Source organism: Maniola hyperantus, chromosome 18 (genome assembly GCF_902806685.2).
Source record: "Maniola hyperantus chromosome 18, iAphHyp1.2, whole genome shotgun sequence".
Taxonomy (NCBI): Eukaryota; Metazoa; Arthropoda; class Insecta; order Lepidoptera; family Nymphalidae; genus Maniola; species Maniola hyperantus.
In genome coordinates, this window is record NC_048553.1 from 357,049 (window position 1) to 381,719 (window position 24,671).

General features: G+C 37.2%; 1 protein-coding gene across 1 annotated transcript in view; it reads left to right on the top strand.

The window, feature by feature from the left end:
• Window positions 1–14,426, top strand: part of LOC117990435 (paired box protein Pax-1-like) — a 49,998-nt gene extending 35,572 nt beyond the window's left edge. The window contains exons 2-5 of the mRNA XM_034977875.2: window positions 246–399; window positions 1,177–1,309; window positions 1,847–2,089; window positions 12,387–14,426. Coding sequence (XP_034833766.1) covers window positions 246–399; window positions 1,177–1,309; window positions 1,847–2,089; window positions 12,387–12,476 — 620 coding nt within the window. The 3' untranslated portion in view covers window positions 12,477–14,426. The remainder of the gene's footprint in view (window positions 1–245; window positions 400–1,176; window positions 1,310–1,846; window positions 2,090–12,386) is intronic.
• The last annotated feature ends 10,245 nt before the right edge of the window (window positions 14,427–24,671 follow it).

The following is a 24,671-nucleotide window of genomic DNA, read 5'->3' on the forward strand; positions in this document are numbered from 1 at the left end:
ACTTTTGTATCCATAGAAGTCATTGGTTTCGGATATTGTTACAGATTCTGGTCGTATTTATTATTTTGAATACCGGGAACATGCAGGAAAAAAACATAGAAATACACTTGTAAATAAAAGTAAAAGAAAAATTTCTTCAACTAGCCTTTCTACACAATATCCTCAATCACTAACATTAATTCAATCTTTAAAGATTGTCATGAGTTACCTGGAGGAATTTTAAAATTTCTTCTCTTTGTCCATAGATCCCAATGCCGGCGCAATGGGCAACCCCGGCATGGGCGCCGGCGCCCAGCAGTATGGCGAGGTCAACCAGCTGGGCGGAGTGTTCGTCAACGGCAGACCACTGCCCAACGCCGTCAGACTGAGGATTGTGGAGTTGGCGCAGTTGGGGATCAGGTCAGTAACGATGAGATTAAATATTTAGCCTCTTCAGCTGGCTGGCTAAATCTTATAATAATGTTTGTCTGACCAACCACGGCCATGACAATCACAAATACAGGTGCACCCTAAGTGCAGGTGCAGATATACTGGTAACAGAAAACAGGAGAAAAATGAGGCGTAGTACCAATAACTTTAAATGCTCTCCAAGGCTCTTATGAAACTCTGGGCTGTTACTGAAAATTTCTCGCTAGAAGAATCCATAATTTTATTGACTTCACCCAAGCCTAAATCCTGGGACTTTATGACTAAGTAGACAGACTAACGAGTGCCGTTATAAACTAGCAATTCCCTCAGCTCCAGTAAAATTGCCCAACTCTGCTCTGACCGGTTACGAGACTAAATCAGAAAACATTGCGTTCTTTGTAAAAACAAAATTTTCCCAAAATACCTAATAGGATATCCTACCGTATTTGAAGAAGAAAATTTGGGATTATAAATTCAACTCAATCTGGTCGAAACTATAATAATTTATTTAGACTAAATAAATTATAGTTTCGACCACCATCTCAGAACTATCAAAGGCAGGATACAGAAGGCAGTATTTCTTGAGACGACACACACTGTGAGAATGTGCCCCACTCTGAAGCACTGACCACAGGCAGTTTAAGTCCTATCTCACTGCTAATAGAACCTATTCAACCATATTTTTATGAAATATATTTCTGATAAAATCAATCTGTTAATTAAATTAGACGAATAATAAGTGATTTTAAAGTACCATTATTTTTGCAGGCCGTGTGACATCAGTCGACAACTCCGGGTATCCCACGGCTGCGTTTCCAAAATCCTGGCGCGGTACCACGAGACTGGCTCTATCCTACCTGGTGCTATTGGCGGCTCCAAACCTCGAGTCACCACTCCTAAGGTATATCTACCTTCATCTACTAGTTTTAGGACTTGTACTATAAAGGCGTTTGTGCACTCATCCGGATTCAGTGGAATATGGATGAGTGCACAATCAGTTATTCAGTATGGAATCCGTGATTTTATGGATAAGTGCACAAAAGTCCTAACTCTCCTTAAATGTGGGGTAAATCTTGTTAATTCCCCCAAAGGTAAAAGTTTTCAGGAGCTCTATTAAACTGTCAACCCCATATTTCTGCTACTAGCTAAAATGCTAGACCAACTAAGTACTTATATTTGGTTTATATAAATGGTTAAAGATCTAGTTTTAGCCACAGTTCCCAACCCGTAGTATTTTGACGTTTTGGATCATGATTTATGATGTCACCAACTCTAATTAACTCTAATAATTGTTAGTAGTGAGTAGTTCTTGATAATTTATCTGAAACTCCTTAAATTGGATAGATTCTCGTGTCGTCTTCGTTGGACCTTATAATTTAGTTTACTGAGTCTTACCTTGTATTAATTGCAGTGTTATTTACGTTGACTTTCTCACCAGGTGGTGTCATACATAAAGCAGCTGAAAGCTAAAGACCCTGGCATATTCGCGTGGGAGATCCGCGACAGGCTGCTGGCGGACGGGGTCTGCGACAAGTACAACGTGCCCTCCGTCTCCAGCATCAGCAGGATACTGCGCAACAAGCTGGGGGGCGCTTTATACCCCGTACCGCCTCTGTACCCCGTGCCCCCACAGCGGTGCTGGCCTCTGCACCAGCCGTATGACTACTATGTCTACTTACAGGTTGGTATTTTACGACACGATCAATTTTTTGATATTCTCAGTTTTATTCTATTTTTCTGTCCTTTAAGTAAGACTCGTAATTATTTATCGAAGCAAAATTGGTTCTTATTCTTTAGCAACTCTTTTATGAAAGGATGATTACATCCTTTGATTACTCAATGGGACCCATTTAATGATGGGTCTATAATACTGGTTCGGGAGTTACTGAAGTACGCTGAGAGCATTGCATGAATATGTCATTCAATGTTCTCAGCGTACATATTCAAAATTCTTTGATCTTTTATCGTTTTGTATTTTATGTCTTTTTTCTTGTACCTTTATTTGTATTTAAATTTATTATTAATCATCTAGTTAGTGTAAGTGGCACTGCCGTTCTAATTAGATATAAAATAAATAAAATAATAATAATAAAATAATCCTGACTCGATATTCAGCTCCGTTTCATCTAGTACATAGGGCTTTGAAAGGACAGCAATTTTAAAGCTCCAAGCCGATGTATCCCTTTTCCTCACCCGGGTGGGTTGTGACGTTGTAAATTTTGAACTACTAATTAGCGTTTCGCTTTAATTAAAATCTATTTTGTTCAAAGTATGTTGGTGCCACCTAGCATCAAGGTGCAGAACTACGTGTGGGTCGATGTTCAGAGTTCATTCGAGCCACAATAGATGGCGTTTGCTTCGTTGTCAATTGTCGTAAAAATAAAACAAAATAATTAAATAAAACCATAATATCATTTGTTTATTGTTAAGTCATTAACAAAACGGTTCTTATAATATATCCTTAGGTTCCGCAAATATTCAAAAATGAATTGGCTTTATGATCAAACTAACTGAGAGCGGCCACACTCGGGTTGCGTCTGGCAACACCGATTGCTGAGATTTAGAATTTTCCTGGAGTCAACATGTGAAGACGAATTTTTTTCGTTCCAGGAAAATCTCACTTCTTTTCGCCCATGGCTTCGCCTGGAAAAATACAATAGTCATAAATTTTAGTCATCCTAACGTATTTTCAATGTTTCATCAGTTATGGTGAGTGAAAAATCAAGTAATGTGGATTCGACAAAATGGCGGTTTGGTTAGAGAAAATCCTAATCTCATGATTTCTTTCAGTTCCAGTTATTTTAACTTCCCAAATAAATGAGGATAATGGGTTGTGGGTGGACTTCTGAAAACCATTGGTGGCCAGGAGTTCAATAGGTGAGTTGTGTTTGATCGGGAAAATTCCACGTGTCGAAATTTTCACACAGCACAAATTATAATCTTGTTTTTCTTTGTTACAGGGTTTACGTTTTTAATTTTACGTTTACGTTTTACGTTTAGCTTCAGTTTTCCGTTTTAGTTTTCCGTTTGCGTTTTCGGTTTTCGTATTTATTTCTTTTGCACATTCACGTTGACAACTTAATTGCTATGGATAAGACTTGGTGAAAATCTTTGTAATGAAACATTTCGGTTGTGAAGAATCAAATAAATTGAGTTTTGGATCTTGGCCGATGCCGTCCAGCTACCTTGCAGTCTTCGCACCTACAAGTAAGCAAAAGTTTGTATCCTGGAACAGCTTAGGGAACCTTCTTAGTGTATGTGTACAGTAAGAACCCTGTCTTTACTACTGAGCTTTTATTTTGAAACAATTTTACGAATTTTACTGTGTCATTGTCTATTCCATGCCAATGGCATCTTAAATTTAAAACATAGATCTTATGTACTATCTACCTAAGTCATTCTAATGTATCTAAATTAAGTCTTGGCATTAAGCTAGAATAACTAAGCATTATTAGCCATCATTCTGTATTAAGCGACCCCGGTAAAAGTTACATTAAAAACAATTTTGCCTAACATCTAGCAAATTTCATTTATAACACCTCATATGCATTACAAGGGAGTCGACGGCTAGCTTCTATTCTTTACTAGGTAGATAGATCAAGTAAGTAAATTATTTTTTTTTTCCTCTAATCTTTGTAAGGTGGTAGATTATTCCGTATCCGGGTATATTTCTATTCCGCCCAATTTATCACCCTTACAAATGGCGCCCGAACGTTTTTTTATATAGTTATTTCAGTATATTTTGAGAAATTTTGTGAATTTTATGAAATGTACTCCGCTGATTGTACAATTTTCTAAGTAGTGACACATTGCAAAGAGCACTAAGCTGTTTTTTTTATGGTTAACTAACTAAATAATAACTAATAGTTAGAAATTTTGTTTGATAGTTTAAGTAATTTTCTGAGTATAGTCCAACATTTTTTTTCTTACTTAATCAACACTTTATAAATGGTGCTTATGCCGTTTAATTATGTTATCGACTTACCTTGGAGGTGTATAAGTGAATGTTTGCCTTCAGTTTAGTAATAAACATTGCTTAACTGAGTTGTTGTTGGGTATTGCTTTCAATAGTAAGTACATCTTATGTTTGAAAATTCCGGTAACTTAGTATAATTAAAGTTTTGAAACGCTATGTGCCGTTAACTAGTTACACACATACATTTATAAATACTAAGAGTTACAACTTGTGAAACTAAATATATAAACTATATTCAGAGATTACATTAAGTTCAAGTATGAAGTTATGAACAATTTTTTTTTTTCAGTGACTTGATACTTCATTATTTTGTTGAAATTTTGTTTAGAGCTGTGTTAAGGTTATGATAAAAGCTACTTCACACACAAAACATGTTAAGTTTAATTGAATGCTGGTAGTTTAAAGTGACATTTACAAACAGATTTTGTTGTATTTTAGGTTATGTGTTAAAAGTGTAAAGTAACAGTCATCAAACCATTGCACAATCTCTTTGTTTTTTTTGTTTTGAAAGATAATATGCTAGTCAGAGTTCATTGCAACTTTGCTGCCTGTTTACTTTTGTAATTGTAAAGGTTGTAACACACTGTGTACTCATAAAGGTGATACTGCACCTTACAATCATTTATTCAATTTTGGGAAGTTTATTTTGTTATATTTTGTTTACTATAGTAATAATATGTGCTTGTATTATTAACAATATTTTGGAATAGGAACATAATTGATAAAATAAGTTAGGATAGACTTAAGAATATTGTTTTGTTGTGTATTTTGCTTGTGTATATTTAATAGTTTAAATAACTTCTTTTGTGTTTGTGTTTAACCAATTGGTATAAGGCTAAACATAGACAGTTACACAAGCTCGATATTTTGTTAAATGTGTTTTGACTTAACACAATGGAACAGACTTTTGCCCAGTTTCATTCACTTTTGAAGGACGAATTGTATTATGAGGTATCCATTCGTTCCGAAACTCCAGCACCTACAGTGCTAGGTTTAAAGAAACAGTTAAAACAATTAATTCAGGAAATTCCTTCTGAATCAATTTTAGAGACGGATTTCACTTCTGAAAGTGAGTTAGGGGTTATTACTAAAAAACTTCAAGACTTAGAAGATTTATTAAAAAAGTGTTCTGACACTAAAGATAGACATGCCCTCTGTAGGTCTAAAGCTTTAGCTTCACATTTGTACTTTAGAATTTTGAGAATACAGTGTTCCGAACTCAGCTTAATAAGTAAGAAGAGTGAATTACATACAAAGTTGCAGAGTTTGATTTCCAGATTAGATGCTGACAATGAGTCGTCTCACGACGAATCACTGGATTCCGAGAGTACCGCCGTTGACTGCACTGGTGATAAAAATGTTGCCAAGTGGAAGTTACATTTCAACGGACAGGGTGATCCGCGCAGTTTCATCGAACGCGTTGAGGAATATAAAAGATCTTATGGCGTTTCAGATGGAAAATTATTTGTTTCTGCATTTCATCTTTTTACAGGCCGAGCATTGTTATGGTACAGAGGCAACAAATGTCAAGTTTCGTCTTGGTCAGAATTGAAAACTTTATTTTTAGAGGAATTTGATGCAGTAGATTATGACTACAGGTTGCTAGGTGAAATTCGAGCAAGAACACAAGGCTCTGAAGAACCTGTGTCTATCTATTTCGCTATAATGTTTTGCATGTTTTCAAGGTTGTCAACACCACTTTCCGAAGAACAAAAGTTACAAATTTTATTACATAATATTCGCCCTTTTTACTCAGAACAATTAGCTCTTGTTGACATTAAGTCTGTCGCAATGTTGAAGGAAAAGTGTCGCAAACTAGAGGCTGCGAGGCAGCGTTCCGCCTTATTTTCTGAGCCTACTAACAGTAAGGCAACTTTAAGTTCAGAGTTTGCTTACAAACAAGTGACAAAACAGATAAACACACTTTCAGTCACACCTGCACCTAAGGTTGATACAAGTAAAGGCACTAATTTTACGAAAACAAATAAACAACTATGTTACAAGTGCGGCAAGGGTAACCATTCCTTTAAATTTTGCAGGACAGTTCCGAAATTTATTAGATGTTTTTCGTGTGGACGTCAGAACTTTACAGCAAAGACATGTCCAAGTTGTAGTAAAAAGGCGATTAGTAAACCCGCTCCGGACAAAAATTCAAAAAACTAATTAGTAAGAACTGTGCAGAGACACAAGTAAAGAACTTGGTCATTAACAACAAAACATCCCTTTTACCTGACACAGTTCTGTATTCAGTAGATAAACGAGACTTTAGGCCACATTTAAAGGTTTTTGTTGACGGTTTTGAGATTACAGGTTTACTAGATTCCGGTGCTTGCGCGTCAATTTTGGGTAACCAGGCGCACAAGGTCTTTTTGAGATTCGGTTATAAATTGCATAGCAGTATTGATACCACATTTTCAGTGGCAAATGGAGACAAACTTGATTGCATGGGTTATATGTTTATTCCGATTACTTATAATTCCGTAACTCACATAATAAAATTTTTTGTAGTACCCTCTATAATAGCGGATGTTATTTTTGGTTGTGACTTTTGGAAAACATTTCAGTTAGCCCCTGGCATTTTTGATAATTTAGAATTAATTAAGGCACCTTCTCAATTTTACAATATTTGTGCGATTGATAATGAACAAATTCATACCATCACTTCTTTTGAAAACTTATCATCTCAACAGAAAGAATTAGCCCAGTCTGTAGTAAATAAATTTTTAGATATTTCTTCAACGAAAATTGGATTGGGTAGAACAAAATTAATTGAACATGTTATTGACACCGGTGATGCCTTGCCAATAAAAATAAAACAATATCCACTTTCTCCCGAAAAGAAGGAAGCTTTAAGTAAAGAGTTAGATAGGATGCTGGAAATGGACGTAGTTACTCCGAGTGAAAGCCCTTGGAATAACCCAGCAATTTTAGTGAAAAAGGCAAATGGAGACTGGAGATTTTGCCTAGATTGCAGGAAATTAAATTCAGTGACAAAGGGGGATTCATACTCAATACCGTACATTCCACAAATTCTAGATAGCTTGAAAGAGGCAAGGTTTTTATCATCGATTGATTTAAGTTCAAGTTTCTGGCAAATTCCATTAGCTAACGACTCTCAGGAAAAAACCAGTTTTACAGTTCCTGGTAGAGGGTTATTCAAATTTAAAGTCATGCCGTTTGGCCTATGCGGTGCACCAGCACGACAGCAGAGGTTAATGGACCAGTTATTTAATCAAAATTTTTGTAGTGATATTGAAAATGGAATAGTATTTTGTTATATAGATGATATTGTTATTTGTTCTGCTGATTTTGAAACCCATTTAATTTTATTAAACAGAGTTCTGGATAAACTAAAAATGGCTCAACTATCCATAAATTTTGATAAATGTAATTTTTTTAGAAACTCTTTGAAATATTTAGGGTATATAGTGGATGAATTTGGTTTACGCACAGATCCTGGAAAAGTTGCCGCAGTTTTAAACTTTCCGACCCCAAAAACTGCACAGGAGGTAAAGATTTTCCTAGGCACTTGTTCTTGGTACAGGCGCTTTATTAGGAATTTTTCAACCATCGCTGCACCACTCAATAGACTAACGAGTAAAGGAAAGAACGCACCTAAATTTGAGTGGAGCGAACAGGCAGAGGTAGCATTTAATACATTGAAGAATGCGTTGGTAACCGCACCTGTTCTTGCGGTACCGAATTTTGAAAAACCATTCAAAATACATTGTGATGCTTCTGCATATGGTGTTGGCGGTATGCTAACGCAAGAAACCGATGGTTGCGATCATCCCATTGCGTATGTCAGTAGGAGCCTAAATAAAAACGAAAGGAATTACAGCGCGACGGAACGCGAGGCTCTAGCTGTGATTTTTGCAGTGGAGAAATTTCAGGCTTATTTTGGTTCCAAGCCAGTCACAATTATCACAGACCATGCATCCCTAAAGTGGTTCTTAAATTTAGAAAATCCCTCAGGACGTCTCGCCAGATGGGGTTGTAGATTATCACAGTATAATTTTGTTATCGAACATAGGAAGGGTTGTGATAATGTAGTTCCGGATACCTTGTCGAGACTCATACACGTAGATGTAGTTGGTGATCGTAATGATAACTCTAGTCAACAAGTTTTGGTAGATGACTGGTATGACAAAACATTTAATGGCTGTAAAATCAATCCAGCAAATTTTCCGAATTTTTGTATTTTGAACGATAAACTATATCGTTACAGTAAATGTAAATACCAGCTTCTCAGTGAGTTCGACTGGAAAGAGGTAGTCCACAAGAACGACATCCTTAGAATTATGCAACAAAACCATGCAGATGCAACTGCAGGTCATTTTGGTGTGTTCAAAACTCATCGCAGATTATCCCTCAGATATTTTTGGCGTGGTATGTATAAGGACGTGGTTGAGTACGTTAAGAATTGTGATACTTGCTCTGCGTATAAACACACGACATCAGCCACTCCAGGTCTGCTAGGGAAGCCTAAAGTCTGCGAGAGACCTTTTCAGGTCATTTCGGCTGATTTAGTCGGACCTTTGCCTAGGTCTAAATCAGGATTTACATTTCTTTTTGTGGTGACGTGTTGTTTTTCGAAATATACAATGTTGTTTCCGTTACGGCGTGCCACAGGTGCCGCTGTTGTTAAAGCGCTAGAGAATTTTGTATTTTTGAACCATAGTGTTCCAGAGACTGTGATTGTGGACAATGGGTCCCAATTTACAGGATCTGAATTCCGTAATCTCATTAAGCGTTATAATATTCCGAAATTACACTACACACCACTGTACACTCCGCAAGTTAACCTTGTTGAGAGGTACAATAAGGTTGTTATGACTGCTGTAGCCGCTTTTGTGAAAGATAACCACAGGTCCTGGGACGAAAACCTGTACAAGGTCCAGTTCGCCATAAACAGTGCGGTTAATGAATCCACTGGATTCTCCCCGTTCTTCCTTGTCCACGCTAGAGAACCGGTTTTAAATGGTTCCTTCTATAAGGACACGGATAAGGAGTACGAGGCCGGAATTCCAAGGGAGGAATACGCAGGAAAGTTTGGAACTTTGGAGGACATATTTGGTCAGGTTAGGAGAAATTTGTTTCAGGCTCATGCAGAGTATGCAACGCATTACAACTTAAGGCGTAGGTCTGCAAGCTATTCTGTTGGGGATATAGTGTGGAAAAAGACCTATCCACAAAGCGACGCTACAAATTTTTTCGCAGCTAAGCTGGCACCTAAGTATGAAAAGTGCAGGGTTGTCAAGGTTTTGTCACCTTTGGTTTACGAACTAGTTAGAGTAGCTGACAACCACCCAATAGGCACTTGGCATATTAAGGATATTAAGAAGTAGATATTTGCCATTACTTAGTTTGGTCTAAACTGTTTGAATATTTAAGTTATCAATATTCAATTAGGAATTTGTATGAGTGTAGTGATGTTCTGAATTAACAGTTACATTACCATGGTTCAGTTGAGGATGAATGTAGTGGATGTATGTAGGGATGAATATGTGATGATTGGAATGCTTGTGGTAGACCAACCGGTTGAGAAAGTAAAAATGCAAATATCGTACTTTGGGGATAACGAAAAGGGGGGGGTTTTGTGTTTTGTTTTCGTTTTCCTTCTAGATAATGGATCATTTCTGTTATTTTTCCGATTCTGTTCCGAGATCTATTTTCTAGGAGAGTTATTTCGTTTTTTTTTCTCATATTCCGATTTTGATTCGGTTTTATTTTTCCGAATGGGATAGAGAACGGTTGCCATATCAGATGGACCCGTTCACAACCAGTTTTTCCGTATTTGTTGAGTAACAAATATTAAGATGGTAGTTTAAAAGAGTGAACCACCGTAGGCCTAGACGCATTCTATCAGTCAGCTGAAGAATGATGCCAAGATGTTTCCACTCAAGTGTCTTAGACACCATGAAGTTTTTTTGTATATATTCTTTTTAGAAGTTAGGGTTGTGTAGTTAAGTATAATGTATAAAACCTTACACTGTTTTCAGTATATTTATTTTGTTAGACAATTTTCCTTGTTAGTAGTAGATGTGCGTTCACGCGTAACTTCTGTGTTTTTTTTTGTTTGTTTGTTTCAGGCAAATTGTTAGTAGTTGTTGGATGACGCTGAGGGCAGCGTGGTTCAACCTGTTGAACCTTTTCGTAGGAGGGGAAGTATTGTGACGTTGTAAATTTTGAACTACTAATTAGCGTTTCGCTTTAATTAAAATCTATTTTGTTCAAAGTATGTTGGTGCCACCTAGCATCAAGGTGCAGAACTACGTGTGGGTCGATGTTCAGAGTTCATTCGAGCCACAATAGATGGCGTTTGCTTCGTTGTCAATTGTCGTAAAAATAAAACAAAATAATTAAATAAAACCATAATATCATTTGTTTATTGTTAAGTCATTAACAAAACGGTTCTTATAATATATCCTTAGGTTCCGCAAATATTCAAAAATGAATTGGCTTTATGATCAAACTAACTGAGAGCGGCCACACTCGGGTTGCGTCTGGCAACACCGATTGCTGAGATTTAGAATTTTCCTGGAGTCAACATGTGAAGACGAATTTTTTTCGTTCCAGGAAAATCTCACTTCTTTTCGCCCATGGCTTCGCCTGGAAAAATACAATAGTCATAAATTTTAGTCATCCTAACGTATTTTCAATGTTTCATCAGTTATGGTGAGTGAAAAATCAAGTAATGTGGATTCGACAAAATGGCGGTTTGGTTAGAGAAAATCCTAATCTCATGATTTCTTTCAGTTCCAGTTATTTTAACTTCCCAAATAAATGAGGATAATGGGTTGTGGGTGGACTTCTGAAAACCATTGGTGGCCAGGAGTTCAATAGGTGAGTTGTGTTTGATCGGGAAAATTCCACGTGTCGAAATTTTCACACAGCACAAATTATAATCTTGTTTTTCTTTGTTACAGGGTTTACGTTTTTAATTTTACGTTTACGTTTTACGTTTAGCTTCAGTTTTCCGTTTTAGTTTTCCGTTTGCGTTTTCGGTTTTCGTATTTATTTCTTTTGCACATTCACGTTGACAACTTAATTGCTATGGATAAGACTTGGTGAAAATCTTTGTAATGAAACATTTCGGTTGTGAAGAATCAAATAAATTGAGTTTTGGATCTTGGCCGATGCCGTCCAGCTACCTTGCAGTCTTCGCACCTACAAGTAAGCAAAAGTTTGTATCCTGGAACAGCTTAGGGAACCTTCTTAGTGTATGTGTACAGTAAGAACCCTGTCTTTACTACTGAGCTTTTATTTTGAAACAATTTTACGAATTTTACTGTGTCATTGTCTATTCCATGCCAATGGCATCTTAAATTTAAAACATAGATCTTATGTACTATCTACCTAAGTCATTCTAATGTATCTAAATTAAGTCTTGGCATTAAGCTAGAATAACTAAGCATTATTAGCCATCATTCTGTATTAAGCGACCCCGGTAAAAGTTACATTAAAAACAATTTTGCCTAACATCTAGCAAATTTCATTTATAACACCTCATATGCATTACAAGGGAGTCGACGGCTAGCTTCTATTCTTTACTAGGTAGATAGATCAAGTAAAGTAAATTAAAATTATTTTTTTTTTTCCTCTAATCTTTGTAAGGTGGTAGATTATTCCGTATCCGGGTATATTTCTATTCCGCCCAATTTATCACCCTTACAGGGTGTATCAGTCGCCAGCGCCTCTTTCAGGAGTAGAAACCGCGAGCAGCCAAGGTTGACAGTTAATCGCACGCAGCGTGGAAATCACTACAACGCCAACGTACAAATTAGATGTCACGTACTACGCCATCTTCTATCACGCTAACAGAGATTTCTTTCCCAAGTACCACATATTAGTTCCAACTTCCTAAAGTGGACCAGCGATCTTCGTATTTCTACGGTTGAGCGAATATCACCGTTTATCCCACTTCTTACCTACATTCTTACCCCACTCGACTGTGACAATTTTAATAAATAGAATAAAGTGACCCACTTCTTTGTCCCAGGGCCGGCAGCACGCAGCCAGCGCACAGCACGGGCTACCACACACGCACGCACCTCCCCCGCCGCACCACGCGCACGCGCACGCGCTTTGACATGCGGCGTCCGTGCCCATGCACGGGCACACACACCCGCAGCCGCCGTGACCAGAACCACACGGGGGAAGATGGGACTTAACATTCAAGCGGTGTGTGTGATCAGTGACATAGTGACTATTGTGAGTGCTGTAGGTTATTCGGCATCCGTGCCCATGGACGCACACACACCCTCAGCCGCTGTGACCAAAACCCACTCGGGGGAAGATGAGACTAAACATTCAAGTTTGTGATCAGTGACATAGTAGTTCTCGCATTTCACGAAGGCCTGTGACTCATGCTTGTGTTTAAGTCGTATCGGTATAAGTAAGTACGTAAGGTACACGTACTACGCGTGTACCTGTGTGCGTTTGACAGCGCTTGCTCGCGACTGATTGGTCCGACATGCACGCACACTTACGCAATGACCATGTAAACGACGTTACCACAAGTAAAGTTCACTAGCCTTCGTGAATTGCAAGAACTGTAACTATTGTGAGCGCTATAGTTTATGCATAAGACTGAATATTCACGAGATACGCAGTTGTACAGATACAAAAATGTTAGACTCTATCCGCGAAAAGAAGTTCTCTATTACGTAATCCCATACAAATGATACAGGCAAACAACGTGTCTAACCATTTTGAATTACAACCGATCACAAACGAAACTATGTTTTCTAATTGAATTGCAAATGTTTTTGAAAACATTTTCGGATTGCATTTCGAATGTTTTTTGAAAACATGACGTTTGTGCTTGGTTTTTTGCCTCTATCATTTGTATGGGATTACGTAACAGAGACAGCGCTACAATAGGTATTAGGTACTGACTTCTTTCCGCGGAAAGTAGGAACCTATACAGTATACATACTTACTTAGTCAAATGTTATTGGGCGCGATTTGGCTCCTCCTGCCAATTTCACTTACAATGACAACTTCGACATGTTACCAACACAAGATATATAATATTCCGCTTGTATTGGACTAAGAGCCAGCGCGTGCCAGACCTTCGTTATTTTATAAAAGTTAAAAGTTTCTCTGCGTATTGACACTAACACAGGGAGGAACGTTTGTATGGATCATGGTGGCTGCGTACCTCCCAAATTTAATAATTCTAGGTCAACGGAAAATACCCTATAGGTTTTCTTGACAGACAGATGGACAGACGGACAGACAGATAGACAAAAAAGTGATCCTATAAAGGTTCCTTTTTTCCTTTTAAGGTACCTACGGAACCCTAAAAAGGCACTTTAAGTCTAAAAAAGCTCTAAAATCTATTTCATATAAAACGTATTTACCAATAACATTGAATACAATGTACTTATTTCAACTATAAATGTTCACATGATACGCTTATCAGTAGTAAGATAAGAAATCTTTTCATTTCAATTTTTATTGTACCTACTTTACGCTTTTTGTAATTATTAAATCAACAATAAAATAGCCAACACAATATTATGTTGTAATGTATGTTTGAACTTTGAATAAACCGCGGTGGCGTAGTGGTTAGAACGTCCGAATTTAATTCCAAGATTTGATAATGAATCAATTTGTGTTAGTACTTACTTACCTTCCTATAATAAATTAAATCATCGTCATCATAATAACCCATCCTTGGGAATAAAGTTATTCTAAGATCAGTATATTAAACATATACATTATAGAAATATGTATATAATAATAAAAGTATAACTATATAAGAATCGTGTGAATGATGATACTATTCTATATATTTAGCTATATTATGTAAATAATTGTAGATGTGAAGTTATTACGCAGGCAAATATGGGTGTTTATCTTAGCTGTAATAGCAACCAATTGTATAATTTAAGCTCGATAAAATAATTATTATATGTCTATAAATTAAAAACTTACCTACCCCAAATTGTTTATTACAATAATATTATGTTTTGTTTTAAAGTAATTAAGTTATACAGATGTACATAATACAAATGTAATAATTTTATGCAAATGGTACTTAAATCTTTCTATTTCTATAAAATAAATTGGTTTTATTTATATTTTTCTGTATTTTATTTCTTCTATCAGAAAACTTTTTTTTAAATAATATAGACCAGCGCTTGGCTGCAAATGATGATGCAGCCTAAGACGGAGCACGCTTGCCTAGAAGATGCCTATTCAGTCTATTCACTCTTGACTCGAAGGTACCCATATTATATAAGTGATTGAAAAACAGGAAAAATATAAAGTCAGTGAATAACTGGTTGGTAACTACCTAGGTAGGTACTTTCAAGTTATTAATATTATGTATATCTAAGTTACAAGTTACAACTACCTAACCCATGTTTCTTATTATGGTCCATAAAATAAGCTGAAATGATTATAATATCCAAATACTTACATAATTGACTGATTACATATAAGTGTCCGTTCACACAGACCGGCTCGGACAGAATCGGACGGTGCTCTTCTTTTCACACAGAGCTCCGGCGCGCGTACGGTTCGAACTGGCCGGAGCGACCAAGCTTTGTTTCACATAGACCGGCTGGAAGAGCACTGTACTGAAAGAGTACGCAAACGGACCTGTAGCCGGTCGGCTCCTTTTATTTTTTCACACTAACCGCGTAAGGTTTGCTCTCCGGCATTCTCAATAACAAAAGAGGTGATATGTAAAAATAAACCTTATTTCAACTATCCAACGCTATTTTAATCGCTATCAAAATCTGCTCTCCGGTCCGAGCCGGTCTGTGTGAACGGACACTTATGTGAAAGCGAAGGGTTGCGTACGTGACATCGGCCGTCGCTTAAGGGAAAGAGGTTGCGATCCGCGCTCTGGGGCCTACCTGGTCCAAAGATTGTCCATCGCCATTCAGCGTGGCAACAGTGCTAGCTTGATGGGCACCTTTGGCCCAGGGGCAACCAGGGGCGGACTTTTTGACCACGTGGTTAGATAGTAAGGTTTATAAATATTGGACTCTTGTAAATATTGATGCATTAGTTATATATCCTGTTACCTACCTTTAGACATGTAAACAAATATAACATTGTAATAATTAATCGAATAAACAGTGCATTGACTTACCTATTTAGAAAAGTTCTTTAGGGACTTTTACAATCATTCCAACATTGTTAAAAATCTAATTATGGTGTTATATTTCAACTTATGATATCAAATACATTATAGAAAGACGGTGATTTACTGTTATATGATTTTTCGAATATGGATCACTAAAATCTTAAAAATAACAATAAAATTCAGTGGTTAATTGATTCAAAAGTCGACCGTCGTAACCTCGCGCCCGCCCTCACCGGAAAGTCGAGAGTTTACAGCTTACAACCAAAAAACAATAAAGTATAGGATATTGCAACACAAAACGCGAACCTCAGCGCCTGGACACGAATTACCAATTAAATCCTTGCTTTGTTTCGAATTTAATACCACCTAATCCGAAATTTTACTGTATTAATAACAAATTTTATGACGCCCGCGCAGAAAAACTGTGGGGCCAGGGCTGTGGAATTTTTTATACAATTAAAAACTTTATGAATGAATATTTGATATGTCCCTACAATCCCAATCAACTAGGATATTTGGAAAAAGACGTTATTCACTTTCTTTAAAGATCTAGGTAAAGATCCTACTTATTTGTTTGCATTTTAAAAAATCTCTTGGTAACATCCGCTGTTGGTAATACTGTACAGGTAAAACCTCCATAGCCATACCTAGTAATCCATACTAAATAGGTATTATTAAAAATTAAAATAAAAATGATTTTATAAATATGAAATCTATCTGCTATCTTTTCATGTCCATCCATTTGACGAAATTTGGTATCAGAGGTAGTTTACGTCCCGGGGTCCGGACACAGGCTTTTTTTTGTTTTGGTAAAGTTCCCAAGGGTTGAGATTGATTGAGAGAAAATTTCAATAATTTATTTTTACAAATGTCATAAATTGATCGAAGATAAGATATCGAGCTTACAGTATTGAGCTTTCAATTCGCCGCCCGCCCGCCCGTGCCCGCCGCCCGCCGCGCCCCCGGCCTTTTGCAAGGCGGGCAGCCGTAATTATTTGAAACCACTTTCAATATAAGGTATGTAGTAGGCACTACTAACTGCTAGTGTCTCTTATGACTCTACCACTGCACCGGTTCGGAAAACAAATTCTACTGAGAAAAGCCGACAAGAAACTCAGCAGTAGGTACCTACTCGTTTCAAATCATAAAAATCCTTTTATCTATGTAGGTAGGTACATATCTATAATACAGATAGGTACATAATTATTTTTTAAGCTTATAATTTGCAACGATTTAAAGTCGACGGTGCTCTATTGTGTAGAATTATTTTTATCATAAAATCCAATGTTCAGACAATAATATGAACAGGAACAACCCTAAGGAAAAAGCGCGGGTGTAAAAAGTCAGGCTGTTAAAAGGACATTGGACACCGCCTGCCCTGGCGGCGCGGCGCGCGGCGGCTCGTAATTAAAATGGCGGATTGCTGACTGAAGCGGCGGCTTTGCGAGTCGTGGTGAAAATATACTTGAAATTAAAACGCACAGGTGCCATGAAATGGAGAGAGGACTCCCACGGTCATGCGAGTAAGGTCAAGTTCGTGTACCCTTGCGTACCTATGGCAGTTTTTATTAAACCCATGCTCCTTTGGTTTCTACGCGGCATCGTACCGGAACGCTAAAACGGTGGTAACTAGCCACGGCCGAAGACTCCCACCAAACTAGATCAGAAATTGAAAAATTATAAAATTCCAAACCCCTGCCAGGAATCAAACCCGGGACCTCCCACTAAAAACTAATAAGACCACGGTGCTTACCACTGCGCTAGGGAGGTAGTCAGTCATTCATCACCATTTAGTACATTAATAGTACGGTACGGTACTCATTACGTATCTACTTCAACCGAATAAAAAACCATTGTATATATTGTAACTATTAGGTACCAATTTGTAGTACGCGACAGGTCGAGATGGCACAGCCCCCGCGCTAACTCGGTGCGGGATATAGCGCGGGTGACGTGCGGGCATGCGGCTCGTCCTCCCGGCTTATACCGCGATTGCCATCCCGACGTGTCGACTATACATTTTGCCTACCCAAATAAACCATGCGATGACAGCATTTGACAAGATGACGGCGTCTACCCCAAACCCGTGAGTCCAGCCGTGGGCGGGTGAGGTCGGGTTACAAAGCAGTATGCGACCGGCGGCAGATCAAACGAGATACGCGACCCAAACGTGAACAAATTAGTTATGGATCAGTGATTTTGCCAAATCTGAGACATTCGGTGACCGTTTTATTATTTTGGGGTTTATTAAAAAAAACAGGCACTAAATATTGGTACGCATTCACGTCTGGATTTTTGGGTTCCGCGTCCTGAAGGGTGCCAACGGAAACCTATTACTAAGCCTTTGCTGTCCGTGTGTCCGTCAATCCGTCTGTCTGTCTGTCAACGGACTATATTTCGTGAACCCGAGAACCGTTAGGTAGAGAGTTAAAATTGTCACAGAATGTGGTATTTCTGAAAGATGAAAAGTTAATGCCTGCGTGGGTTTAGAATCCCGTGGGAGCCCTTTGATTTTCCGGGACAAAATGTAGGTTATGTCCGTCCCCGGGCCGTGGGAATTGGTTATATAAGCTAATATAGGTAATAGGTAATACAAGCTGTCTCTGTACCCACCTCGTCAAAAATCTCGAAATCGGTTATACTGATAGGTCATCAAAAGCTAGCAGACAAACACACTTCCGTATGGGTAATTTTTACACGTCACGTCATAAAAAATATTAAAAAATAAATAATAACAAACTTTAATTAAAAGATAATTCGCACTCCCGTGTAGAGTAGATTAATAATTTAGACATTTCGTTTTAGTGGTTTTACATTACATCAATTAATCTATGCATTACATTTTGTTAATTTCAACTTCTAGGTTAGCTTGTTAACTTGTTATGGTGCTGCCATCTACTGACAATAGTTCAAACTAGCGCACAGTGCATGGCTTCATAGTTCAGCTACTGCACGCAAGATGGCTGTACTGCTCGAAAAATTCAAAATATGATTCAAAATAATTTAACGATAAAATTTCATTTTTTATTTCTATGTTGTCTGACCTTTTTTGACTTCAAAAATAAAAGATTATAGTGTTAAATATTTGTGCATCACGTATAAAGGATTAGTATATCACAAACATTTTATTATCTTCATAGATAGGTGAAGACGGAGCGGCGGTCGCTCGCTATTGAACAATTAGTTATGAACAATCATATCGATAATAATTATTTATTATAAAGCCTTTTTGCGCACGGCTTTGGTGCCGTGTGAACAACTGTTAAGGCGTAGTCTCCTCTTTACCTAGAGTAGTACAGTAGTATTTACCCATCGATTAGTTTACAACATTTTTAAGACCCATTGGCAAAATTCTTTTGAAAGACGGACGGACAGACGAACAGCGCAGCGGAGGCTTAAAAATTTTTGTGACGTTATTTTGCAAATAATAATTATTTATTATTTATATATTTTTTACTCTCACGCCCGTGTACAAAATAAATAATAAATAAATACAAAATACACTTACTTAGGTAGGTACATACATAAAAATAAATAAACTTACATAGGTACATGTTACATAAATACAGATGATTATTATTGTTTTGATTTTATGGCACCATAAAGAAAATCACATAAGTATATAGTATATACATAACATTACATAAACCCTGAAAAAATTACACTCCTTATTTGGGCGGTCGTGTAAAAAGACGTGGTGAGAATTCTCCTTAAGTCCATTGCACACGGGCCCAATATTATCTATTGCTATCAATTACTATCTGTGATAGGAACTGCGTGTACTGCGCCCGCGCATTGCCCGTGTTGCCGGGCTGACCCATCCCTCCAATCAGCACTATAATATTATTGTGACATAATAAACTATGTACCTACCAACAGATTTTTTTTTTAAATTACAAAATGAAAATATGCAGCATAACCATAAAAACTAAAGTTAATTCACGAGATTATTACATGGGCCAGTAAAGTTTTCACCGTTAAGACAATGAGACGTGTGCCCACCATGACAGATAATATTATATCAATAAACAATAGCTACCGAAACACACATTATGTAATCCAAAAGCTAGTGGGAAATTCTGAGGAGATGCAACACTAGTTATAAGTCCCGCAAATTGCTATTGCGCTGGAACCATGTCTCATTAACATCGAAATGACCTCATTTTGACGTCATTTGACGTATATTTAAGTAAAAATATATGAAAAATATACCATCAGCTCGACACTTCAGCCTAGTGCTGACGTCACTAAAATGGCGGCCATTACCAATTCGCGGGACATATACGTAAAAATTCTACTTCATATTGTGTCTTTAGGAAACCTGCATGCCTGTGAGCTCTCCATAATGTTGTCAAAGGTGTGTGAGTCTGCCAATCCGCACCGGACCAGCGTGACGGACTCTGGCCCGAACCCTTCTCATTCTGATTGGAGACCTGTGCTCATAGAGAGAGCCCGCGAGGGCCAGACCTTCGTTATTTTATAAAAGCTGAAAGTTTCTTATGTCCCCAACACAGGGAGGAACGATCTACGACTAAGAAGTTTGGATCATGGTGGCTTTGGCAGATAACAGATATCCGGACAATACACAGAGTTTCAGCATTAATAAAATAACGAAGGTCTGGCCATCAGTAGTGAGCCGGTTAGGAGTTGATCATGATGATGATGATGATGATGATGATGACGACAATCCAAACAAATCCGTGAAATGTTTGCATAGTGGGTTTATCTTATAAATATTCATATCTAATAATCGTGGATCATTCATTAAATAATTATCGCTTTCTAATTTAAATTATCTTATCAGAAAGCAATGAATGTTGTAGGGAATTAGTAATTTATTTCATTTTAATCGTTCCCCGATAACTTGCAGATCTGAGATCATGCTCGTATACTATCAATCAATAATAATTGTAATTAACACAAAATAACCTCTGTACTTACTCAAGCAATGCTAATAAATAATTTCTGCAATATGTGTAGGTTACCTACAAGAAATCGTACGGTCCGTGCCTTCATTAGCATAAATGTTATTATGCTATACAAAACCCAATGAGATGATATCATATTATATAATCTAAAGGTCAAAAAGCTAGTTTTATCTGTCTAAAATCTAGGTCCCTAATGAAAAACATTAAAATATCCCAAGGATATTCGCAATAAGAATAACTTAAATGAAAAAAAAAAACAATTTACCTAAGTAGCTATTGTTGTAATAATAATAAATATTGTTTTAACCTTGTAACAGAGTATGATCGCTGTATCGGCCGATAGCTACTTATTTAAATGGTTTTTTTTCAATATTCAACACACGAAACACTTGCGGTTGGCGAATTCGAACACCTGAGTGACGCATCCCGCATCCGAGAATAAAGCTCAGAATACAGAATCCATACTCCATATATAAAAGGAAAAGGTTACTGACTGACTGACTGACTGATCTATCAACGCACAGCTCAAACTACTGGACGGATCGCGCTGAAATTCGGTACGCAGATAGCTATTGTAACGTAGGCGTCCGCTAAGAAAGGATTGTTCAAAATGCAACCCCTGAAGGGGTAAAATAGGGGTTTGAAGTTTGTATGAAAGTCGGTCAGTTTTGAAGTGTCTATAAAGAAGTTTTGTATTTAATATTTTTGCAATTAGCAGTACGACATATTTTATTAAGCTCATAATAATATGTTAAAATCTCATAGTAAAAGATCAACCCTAAGGGTGTAAAATAGGGGTTTAAAATTTGTGTAGTCCACGTGGTCGAAGTCTGCTAGCTTGGTAATTTTGTAAAAGCTTACATCCCGGGGAAGGCCATAGGCTACTTTTTATCCCGGAAAATTAAAGAGTTCTCACGGGATTTAAAAAAATAACGGAACCCTAAAAGAGCGAAGCCTAATAATTTTCTCTGAAAATAATTTAAAAGAAACGGGTAGGTAGAGATGATTCTTCTTTACACAATGACCCTCTAGAGAAATGGGGTTAAATGCAAGCTCTTGAAGGGCACATCATAATAATATTATTGTGGGTTTGTGATAGGTGGTATCTGGCAGGACGTGACGTGGTGACCACAAACACGTTATCACTGATCATCGTTTTAGGGTTCCTTACCTCAAAAGGAAAAAAGGGACCCTTAGATATTTGATCACTTCCTTGTCTGTCTGTCGTGTCGGTCAAGACCAAGAACTGTCAAGGGAATCAAAACCTATACGTATACCTAAAACATGAAATTTGGCAGGTAGCCAATATCTTTTAGAAATAGAAATAGTTTTTTTAGAAATAGTTTTTTATTTGCCAGAATGTGGTACAATTTGGTCTTAAATCTATTTTGATTTATATATATTTATTTAGCACATGGCTAGCGTGGTAGACTATGGCCAAACCCTTTTTACTCTGAGAAGAGACCCGTGCTCTGTAGTGAGGCGGCGATTGGTTAATCATGATGATGATGATGAACTTTTCTGTTATTTTCTTATTTAACTTTTTTCAAAGAATATTAGCCATACTAATCAGGATTAGTATTCCCCTTTCCCCTCCAACTAAGCATAAAGCTTGTCCTAGGAGTAGGTACTACGATAGTGCAACGGGTGGGGTTTGAATCGCCGACCTTTCGGAATTCAGTCCGCTCCTCAACCGTTGAGCTATTGAGGCTCTATTACATTGGTAAGTTGTGATCAGTATGTACCATTTATCTAACAGAGTCTGATAGGAACATAGTGCGTCCTTTCGTTTTATAGTGATGTGCAGTTCCTTATCATATCGACATCGAAGCTTCACGGGTAATTAGCTGCGATAGCTGCGCTGTATATAGACGTCAGTAGATTTTATGATTATTCATTACTTGTCGTGTGATCATTCTTCACGTTTATTTGGACATACAATAGGTAAGTAGTTTATATGATCTTTTATATTATATTTACGTTTATCTATATCTCTGTATTTTCGATTGTTTGTATTTTTTATGGTTACTTAAAAATATGACAAACGGCCTTGTTCAGAAATTCAAAGTCGCTCAGCGAGCTATGGAAGATTTCGGAGCTTATCCCTGAGGAATAAGATCCGAAATGAGCAGACCCGCAGGAGAACCAAGGTCACTTACATAGCCCAAACTATTAGCAAGCTGAAGTGGCAGTGGGCAGGTCATGCCTGTCGTAGAGGCGATGGCCGTTGGAGCCGGAAAGCCTTGCCTATAAAATCCAAAAAACCGGCCAAGTGCGACTCAGACTCGCGCACCGAGGGTTCCGTATTACACTCATATTTTTTCGACATTTTGCACGATAAATCAAAACTATTGTATAGAAATACATAAAAATCTGTTTTAATACGACTGTAGTACGGAACCCTCGTTGCGCGAGCCTGACTCGCACTTGGCCGGTTTTTTATTTTGATTAACCTAACCGTTAATATCACTGATAGTTTTTTATTTAAGACTAGGTAAATATTTTATCCTTTTACCCTCCAACTAATGCTAGAAGTTAAAAATAACAATATTGCAAGGGGTTTGGGTTTGCGCCAGCGCAGACGACCTTTCAGACTACACCTTTTGAGCTCTTGAGGCTACGATATACGGTATACCTATAACACCTACTCTACTAATTAATATTGTTCTTCTGTTCTACCTGATAACCCGCGACTTTTCGCATTATACTTATATCCATTTTTTTAATCCTGTGGATATTTAGATTTTTCGGAATAAAAGTATTCTATGTCTGTGTACAGGATACATAATGTGTGCTTTTCATCGTCATTAATTCAGCAGTGATGCCGTGAAAAGGTAACAGGCAGACAGACTTACGTATTTATAACTAGCTGATTCCAGCGACTTCATCCGCGTAGATTTAGCTTTTTGAAATCCAACGGAAATTTTTGGTTTTCCGGGACAAAAAGTAACATATGATACTCTCCAGGGTCTACTTTCCATGTAAACATACGCCGACCCGTTGCTGCACTGCGACGTGATTGAAGGACAAGAACAAACAAACCCACTCACGCATAATCCATACTTACATACTAATATTATAAATGCGAAAGTGTGTCTGTCTGTCTGTCTGTCTGCTATCCTTTCACGGCCGATCCGTTCAACCGATTTTGACGAATTTTTTGGTACAGATGCATCCCGGGGAATTGGACATAAAGAGTTCCCACGGGAGTTTTAAAAACCTAAATCCACGCGGAAGTCGCGGGCATCATCTAGTATTTTATAATATTATGGGTAGTGATATTAAGTACTTATTAGAGTATTGATGATATAATCGTTTATTTAATTAAAACATACTTAGTTAAATCACGGTAATATTGGTTAAATGTTATCCCAATTGAGCTCGATCACTCAACACAAATCACACAGTTACATCACTTCCTCGAGATGCGTCGGCGAATTTGTGCCTTTATTTATTTATTGTTGTCATTTGGCATGCAGAGTGCGTGTGCGCAACGGCTCGCGGATTGAACTTGCTAGTGATGTGCGGTATTTAATTTTTACAGTTATCGATTACATTATAGTGTACATTTTTTAAAGTAGGTGGTACACTTTTATGTAAACCACACCAATAGGTCTAGAAGAGACAAGGTGTCCTTTTGTAACTCTAGTTGAGTCCAATTAAATAAATTTGATGATGTCCGCGACTTTGTCAACGTGGATTTAGGTTTTTAAAAATCCCGTGGGAACTTTTCGATTTTCCGGGATATAAAGAAGCTATATCTAGAATTAAATATAGCATCGAAAAATATAGTATATTTAACCAGTCTCAATAGATTATTTAAGTACCTATATCTTTTGTGTATTATTTTTATTTTTGTAATAGTGCTTCTAAATACTTACTTATTGCGAACGATGGGTTTGAAACTATTTGGGCTAGCATCGACTAAATACGAGAGTAAAGCCGTAAAGATTATATTACTAGGTGCTTTATCCGTTGAAAATGAATTTTCCAATATTTTCACATGATTTTCTCAAAAAGAACAATAAAAACTTAATAGTTTTTTCAATGAATGATCCTTTAAATATTTATGTCTTTTAAATACATTCAAAGTTCAAACTCATGATTGAAACATGAAATACGTCTACATACCTACTTCAATAAAACGTAAAACCCAAGTGCATCTATGCATATTATTTAAATTAATTTATCAATATGCGATTTTTCTAGTTGAATATACCTATCTACTATAGTACCTATTTGATTTTGACCA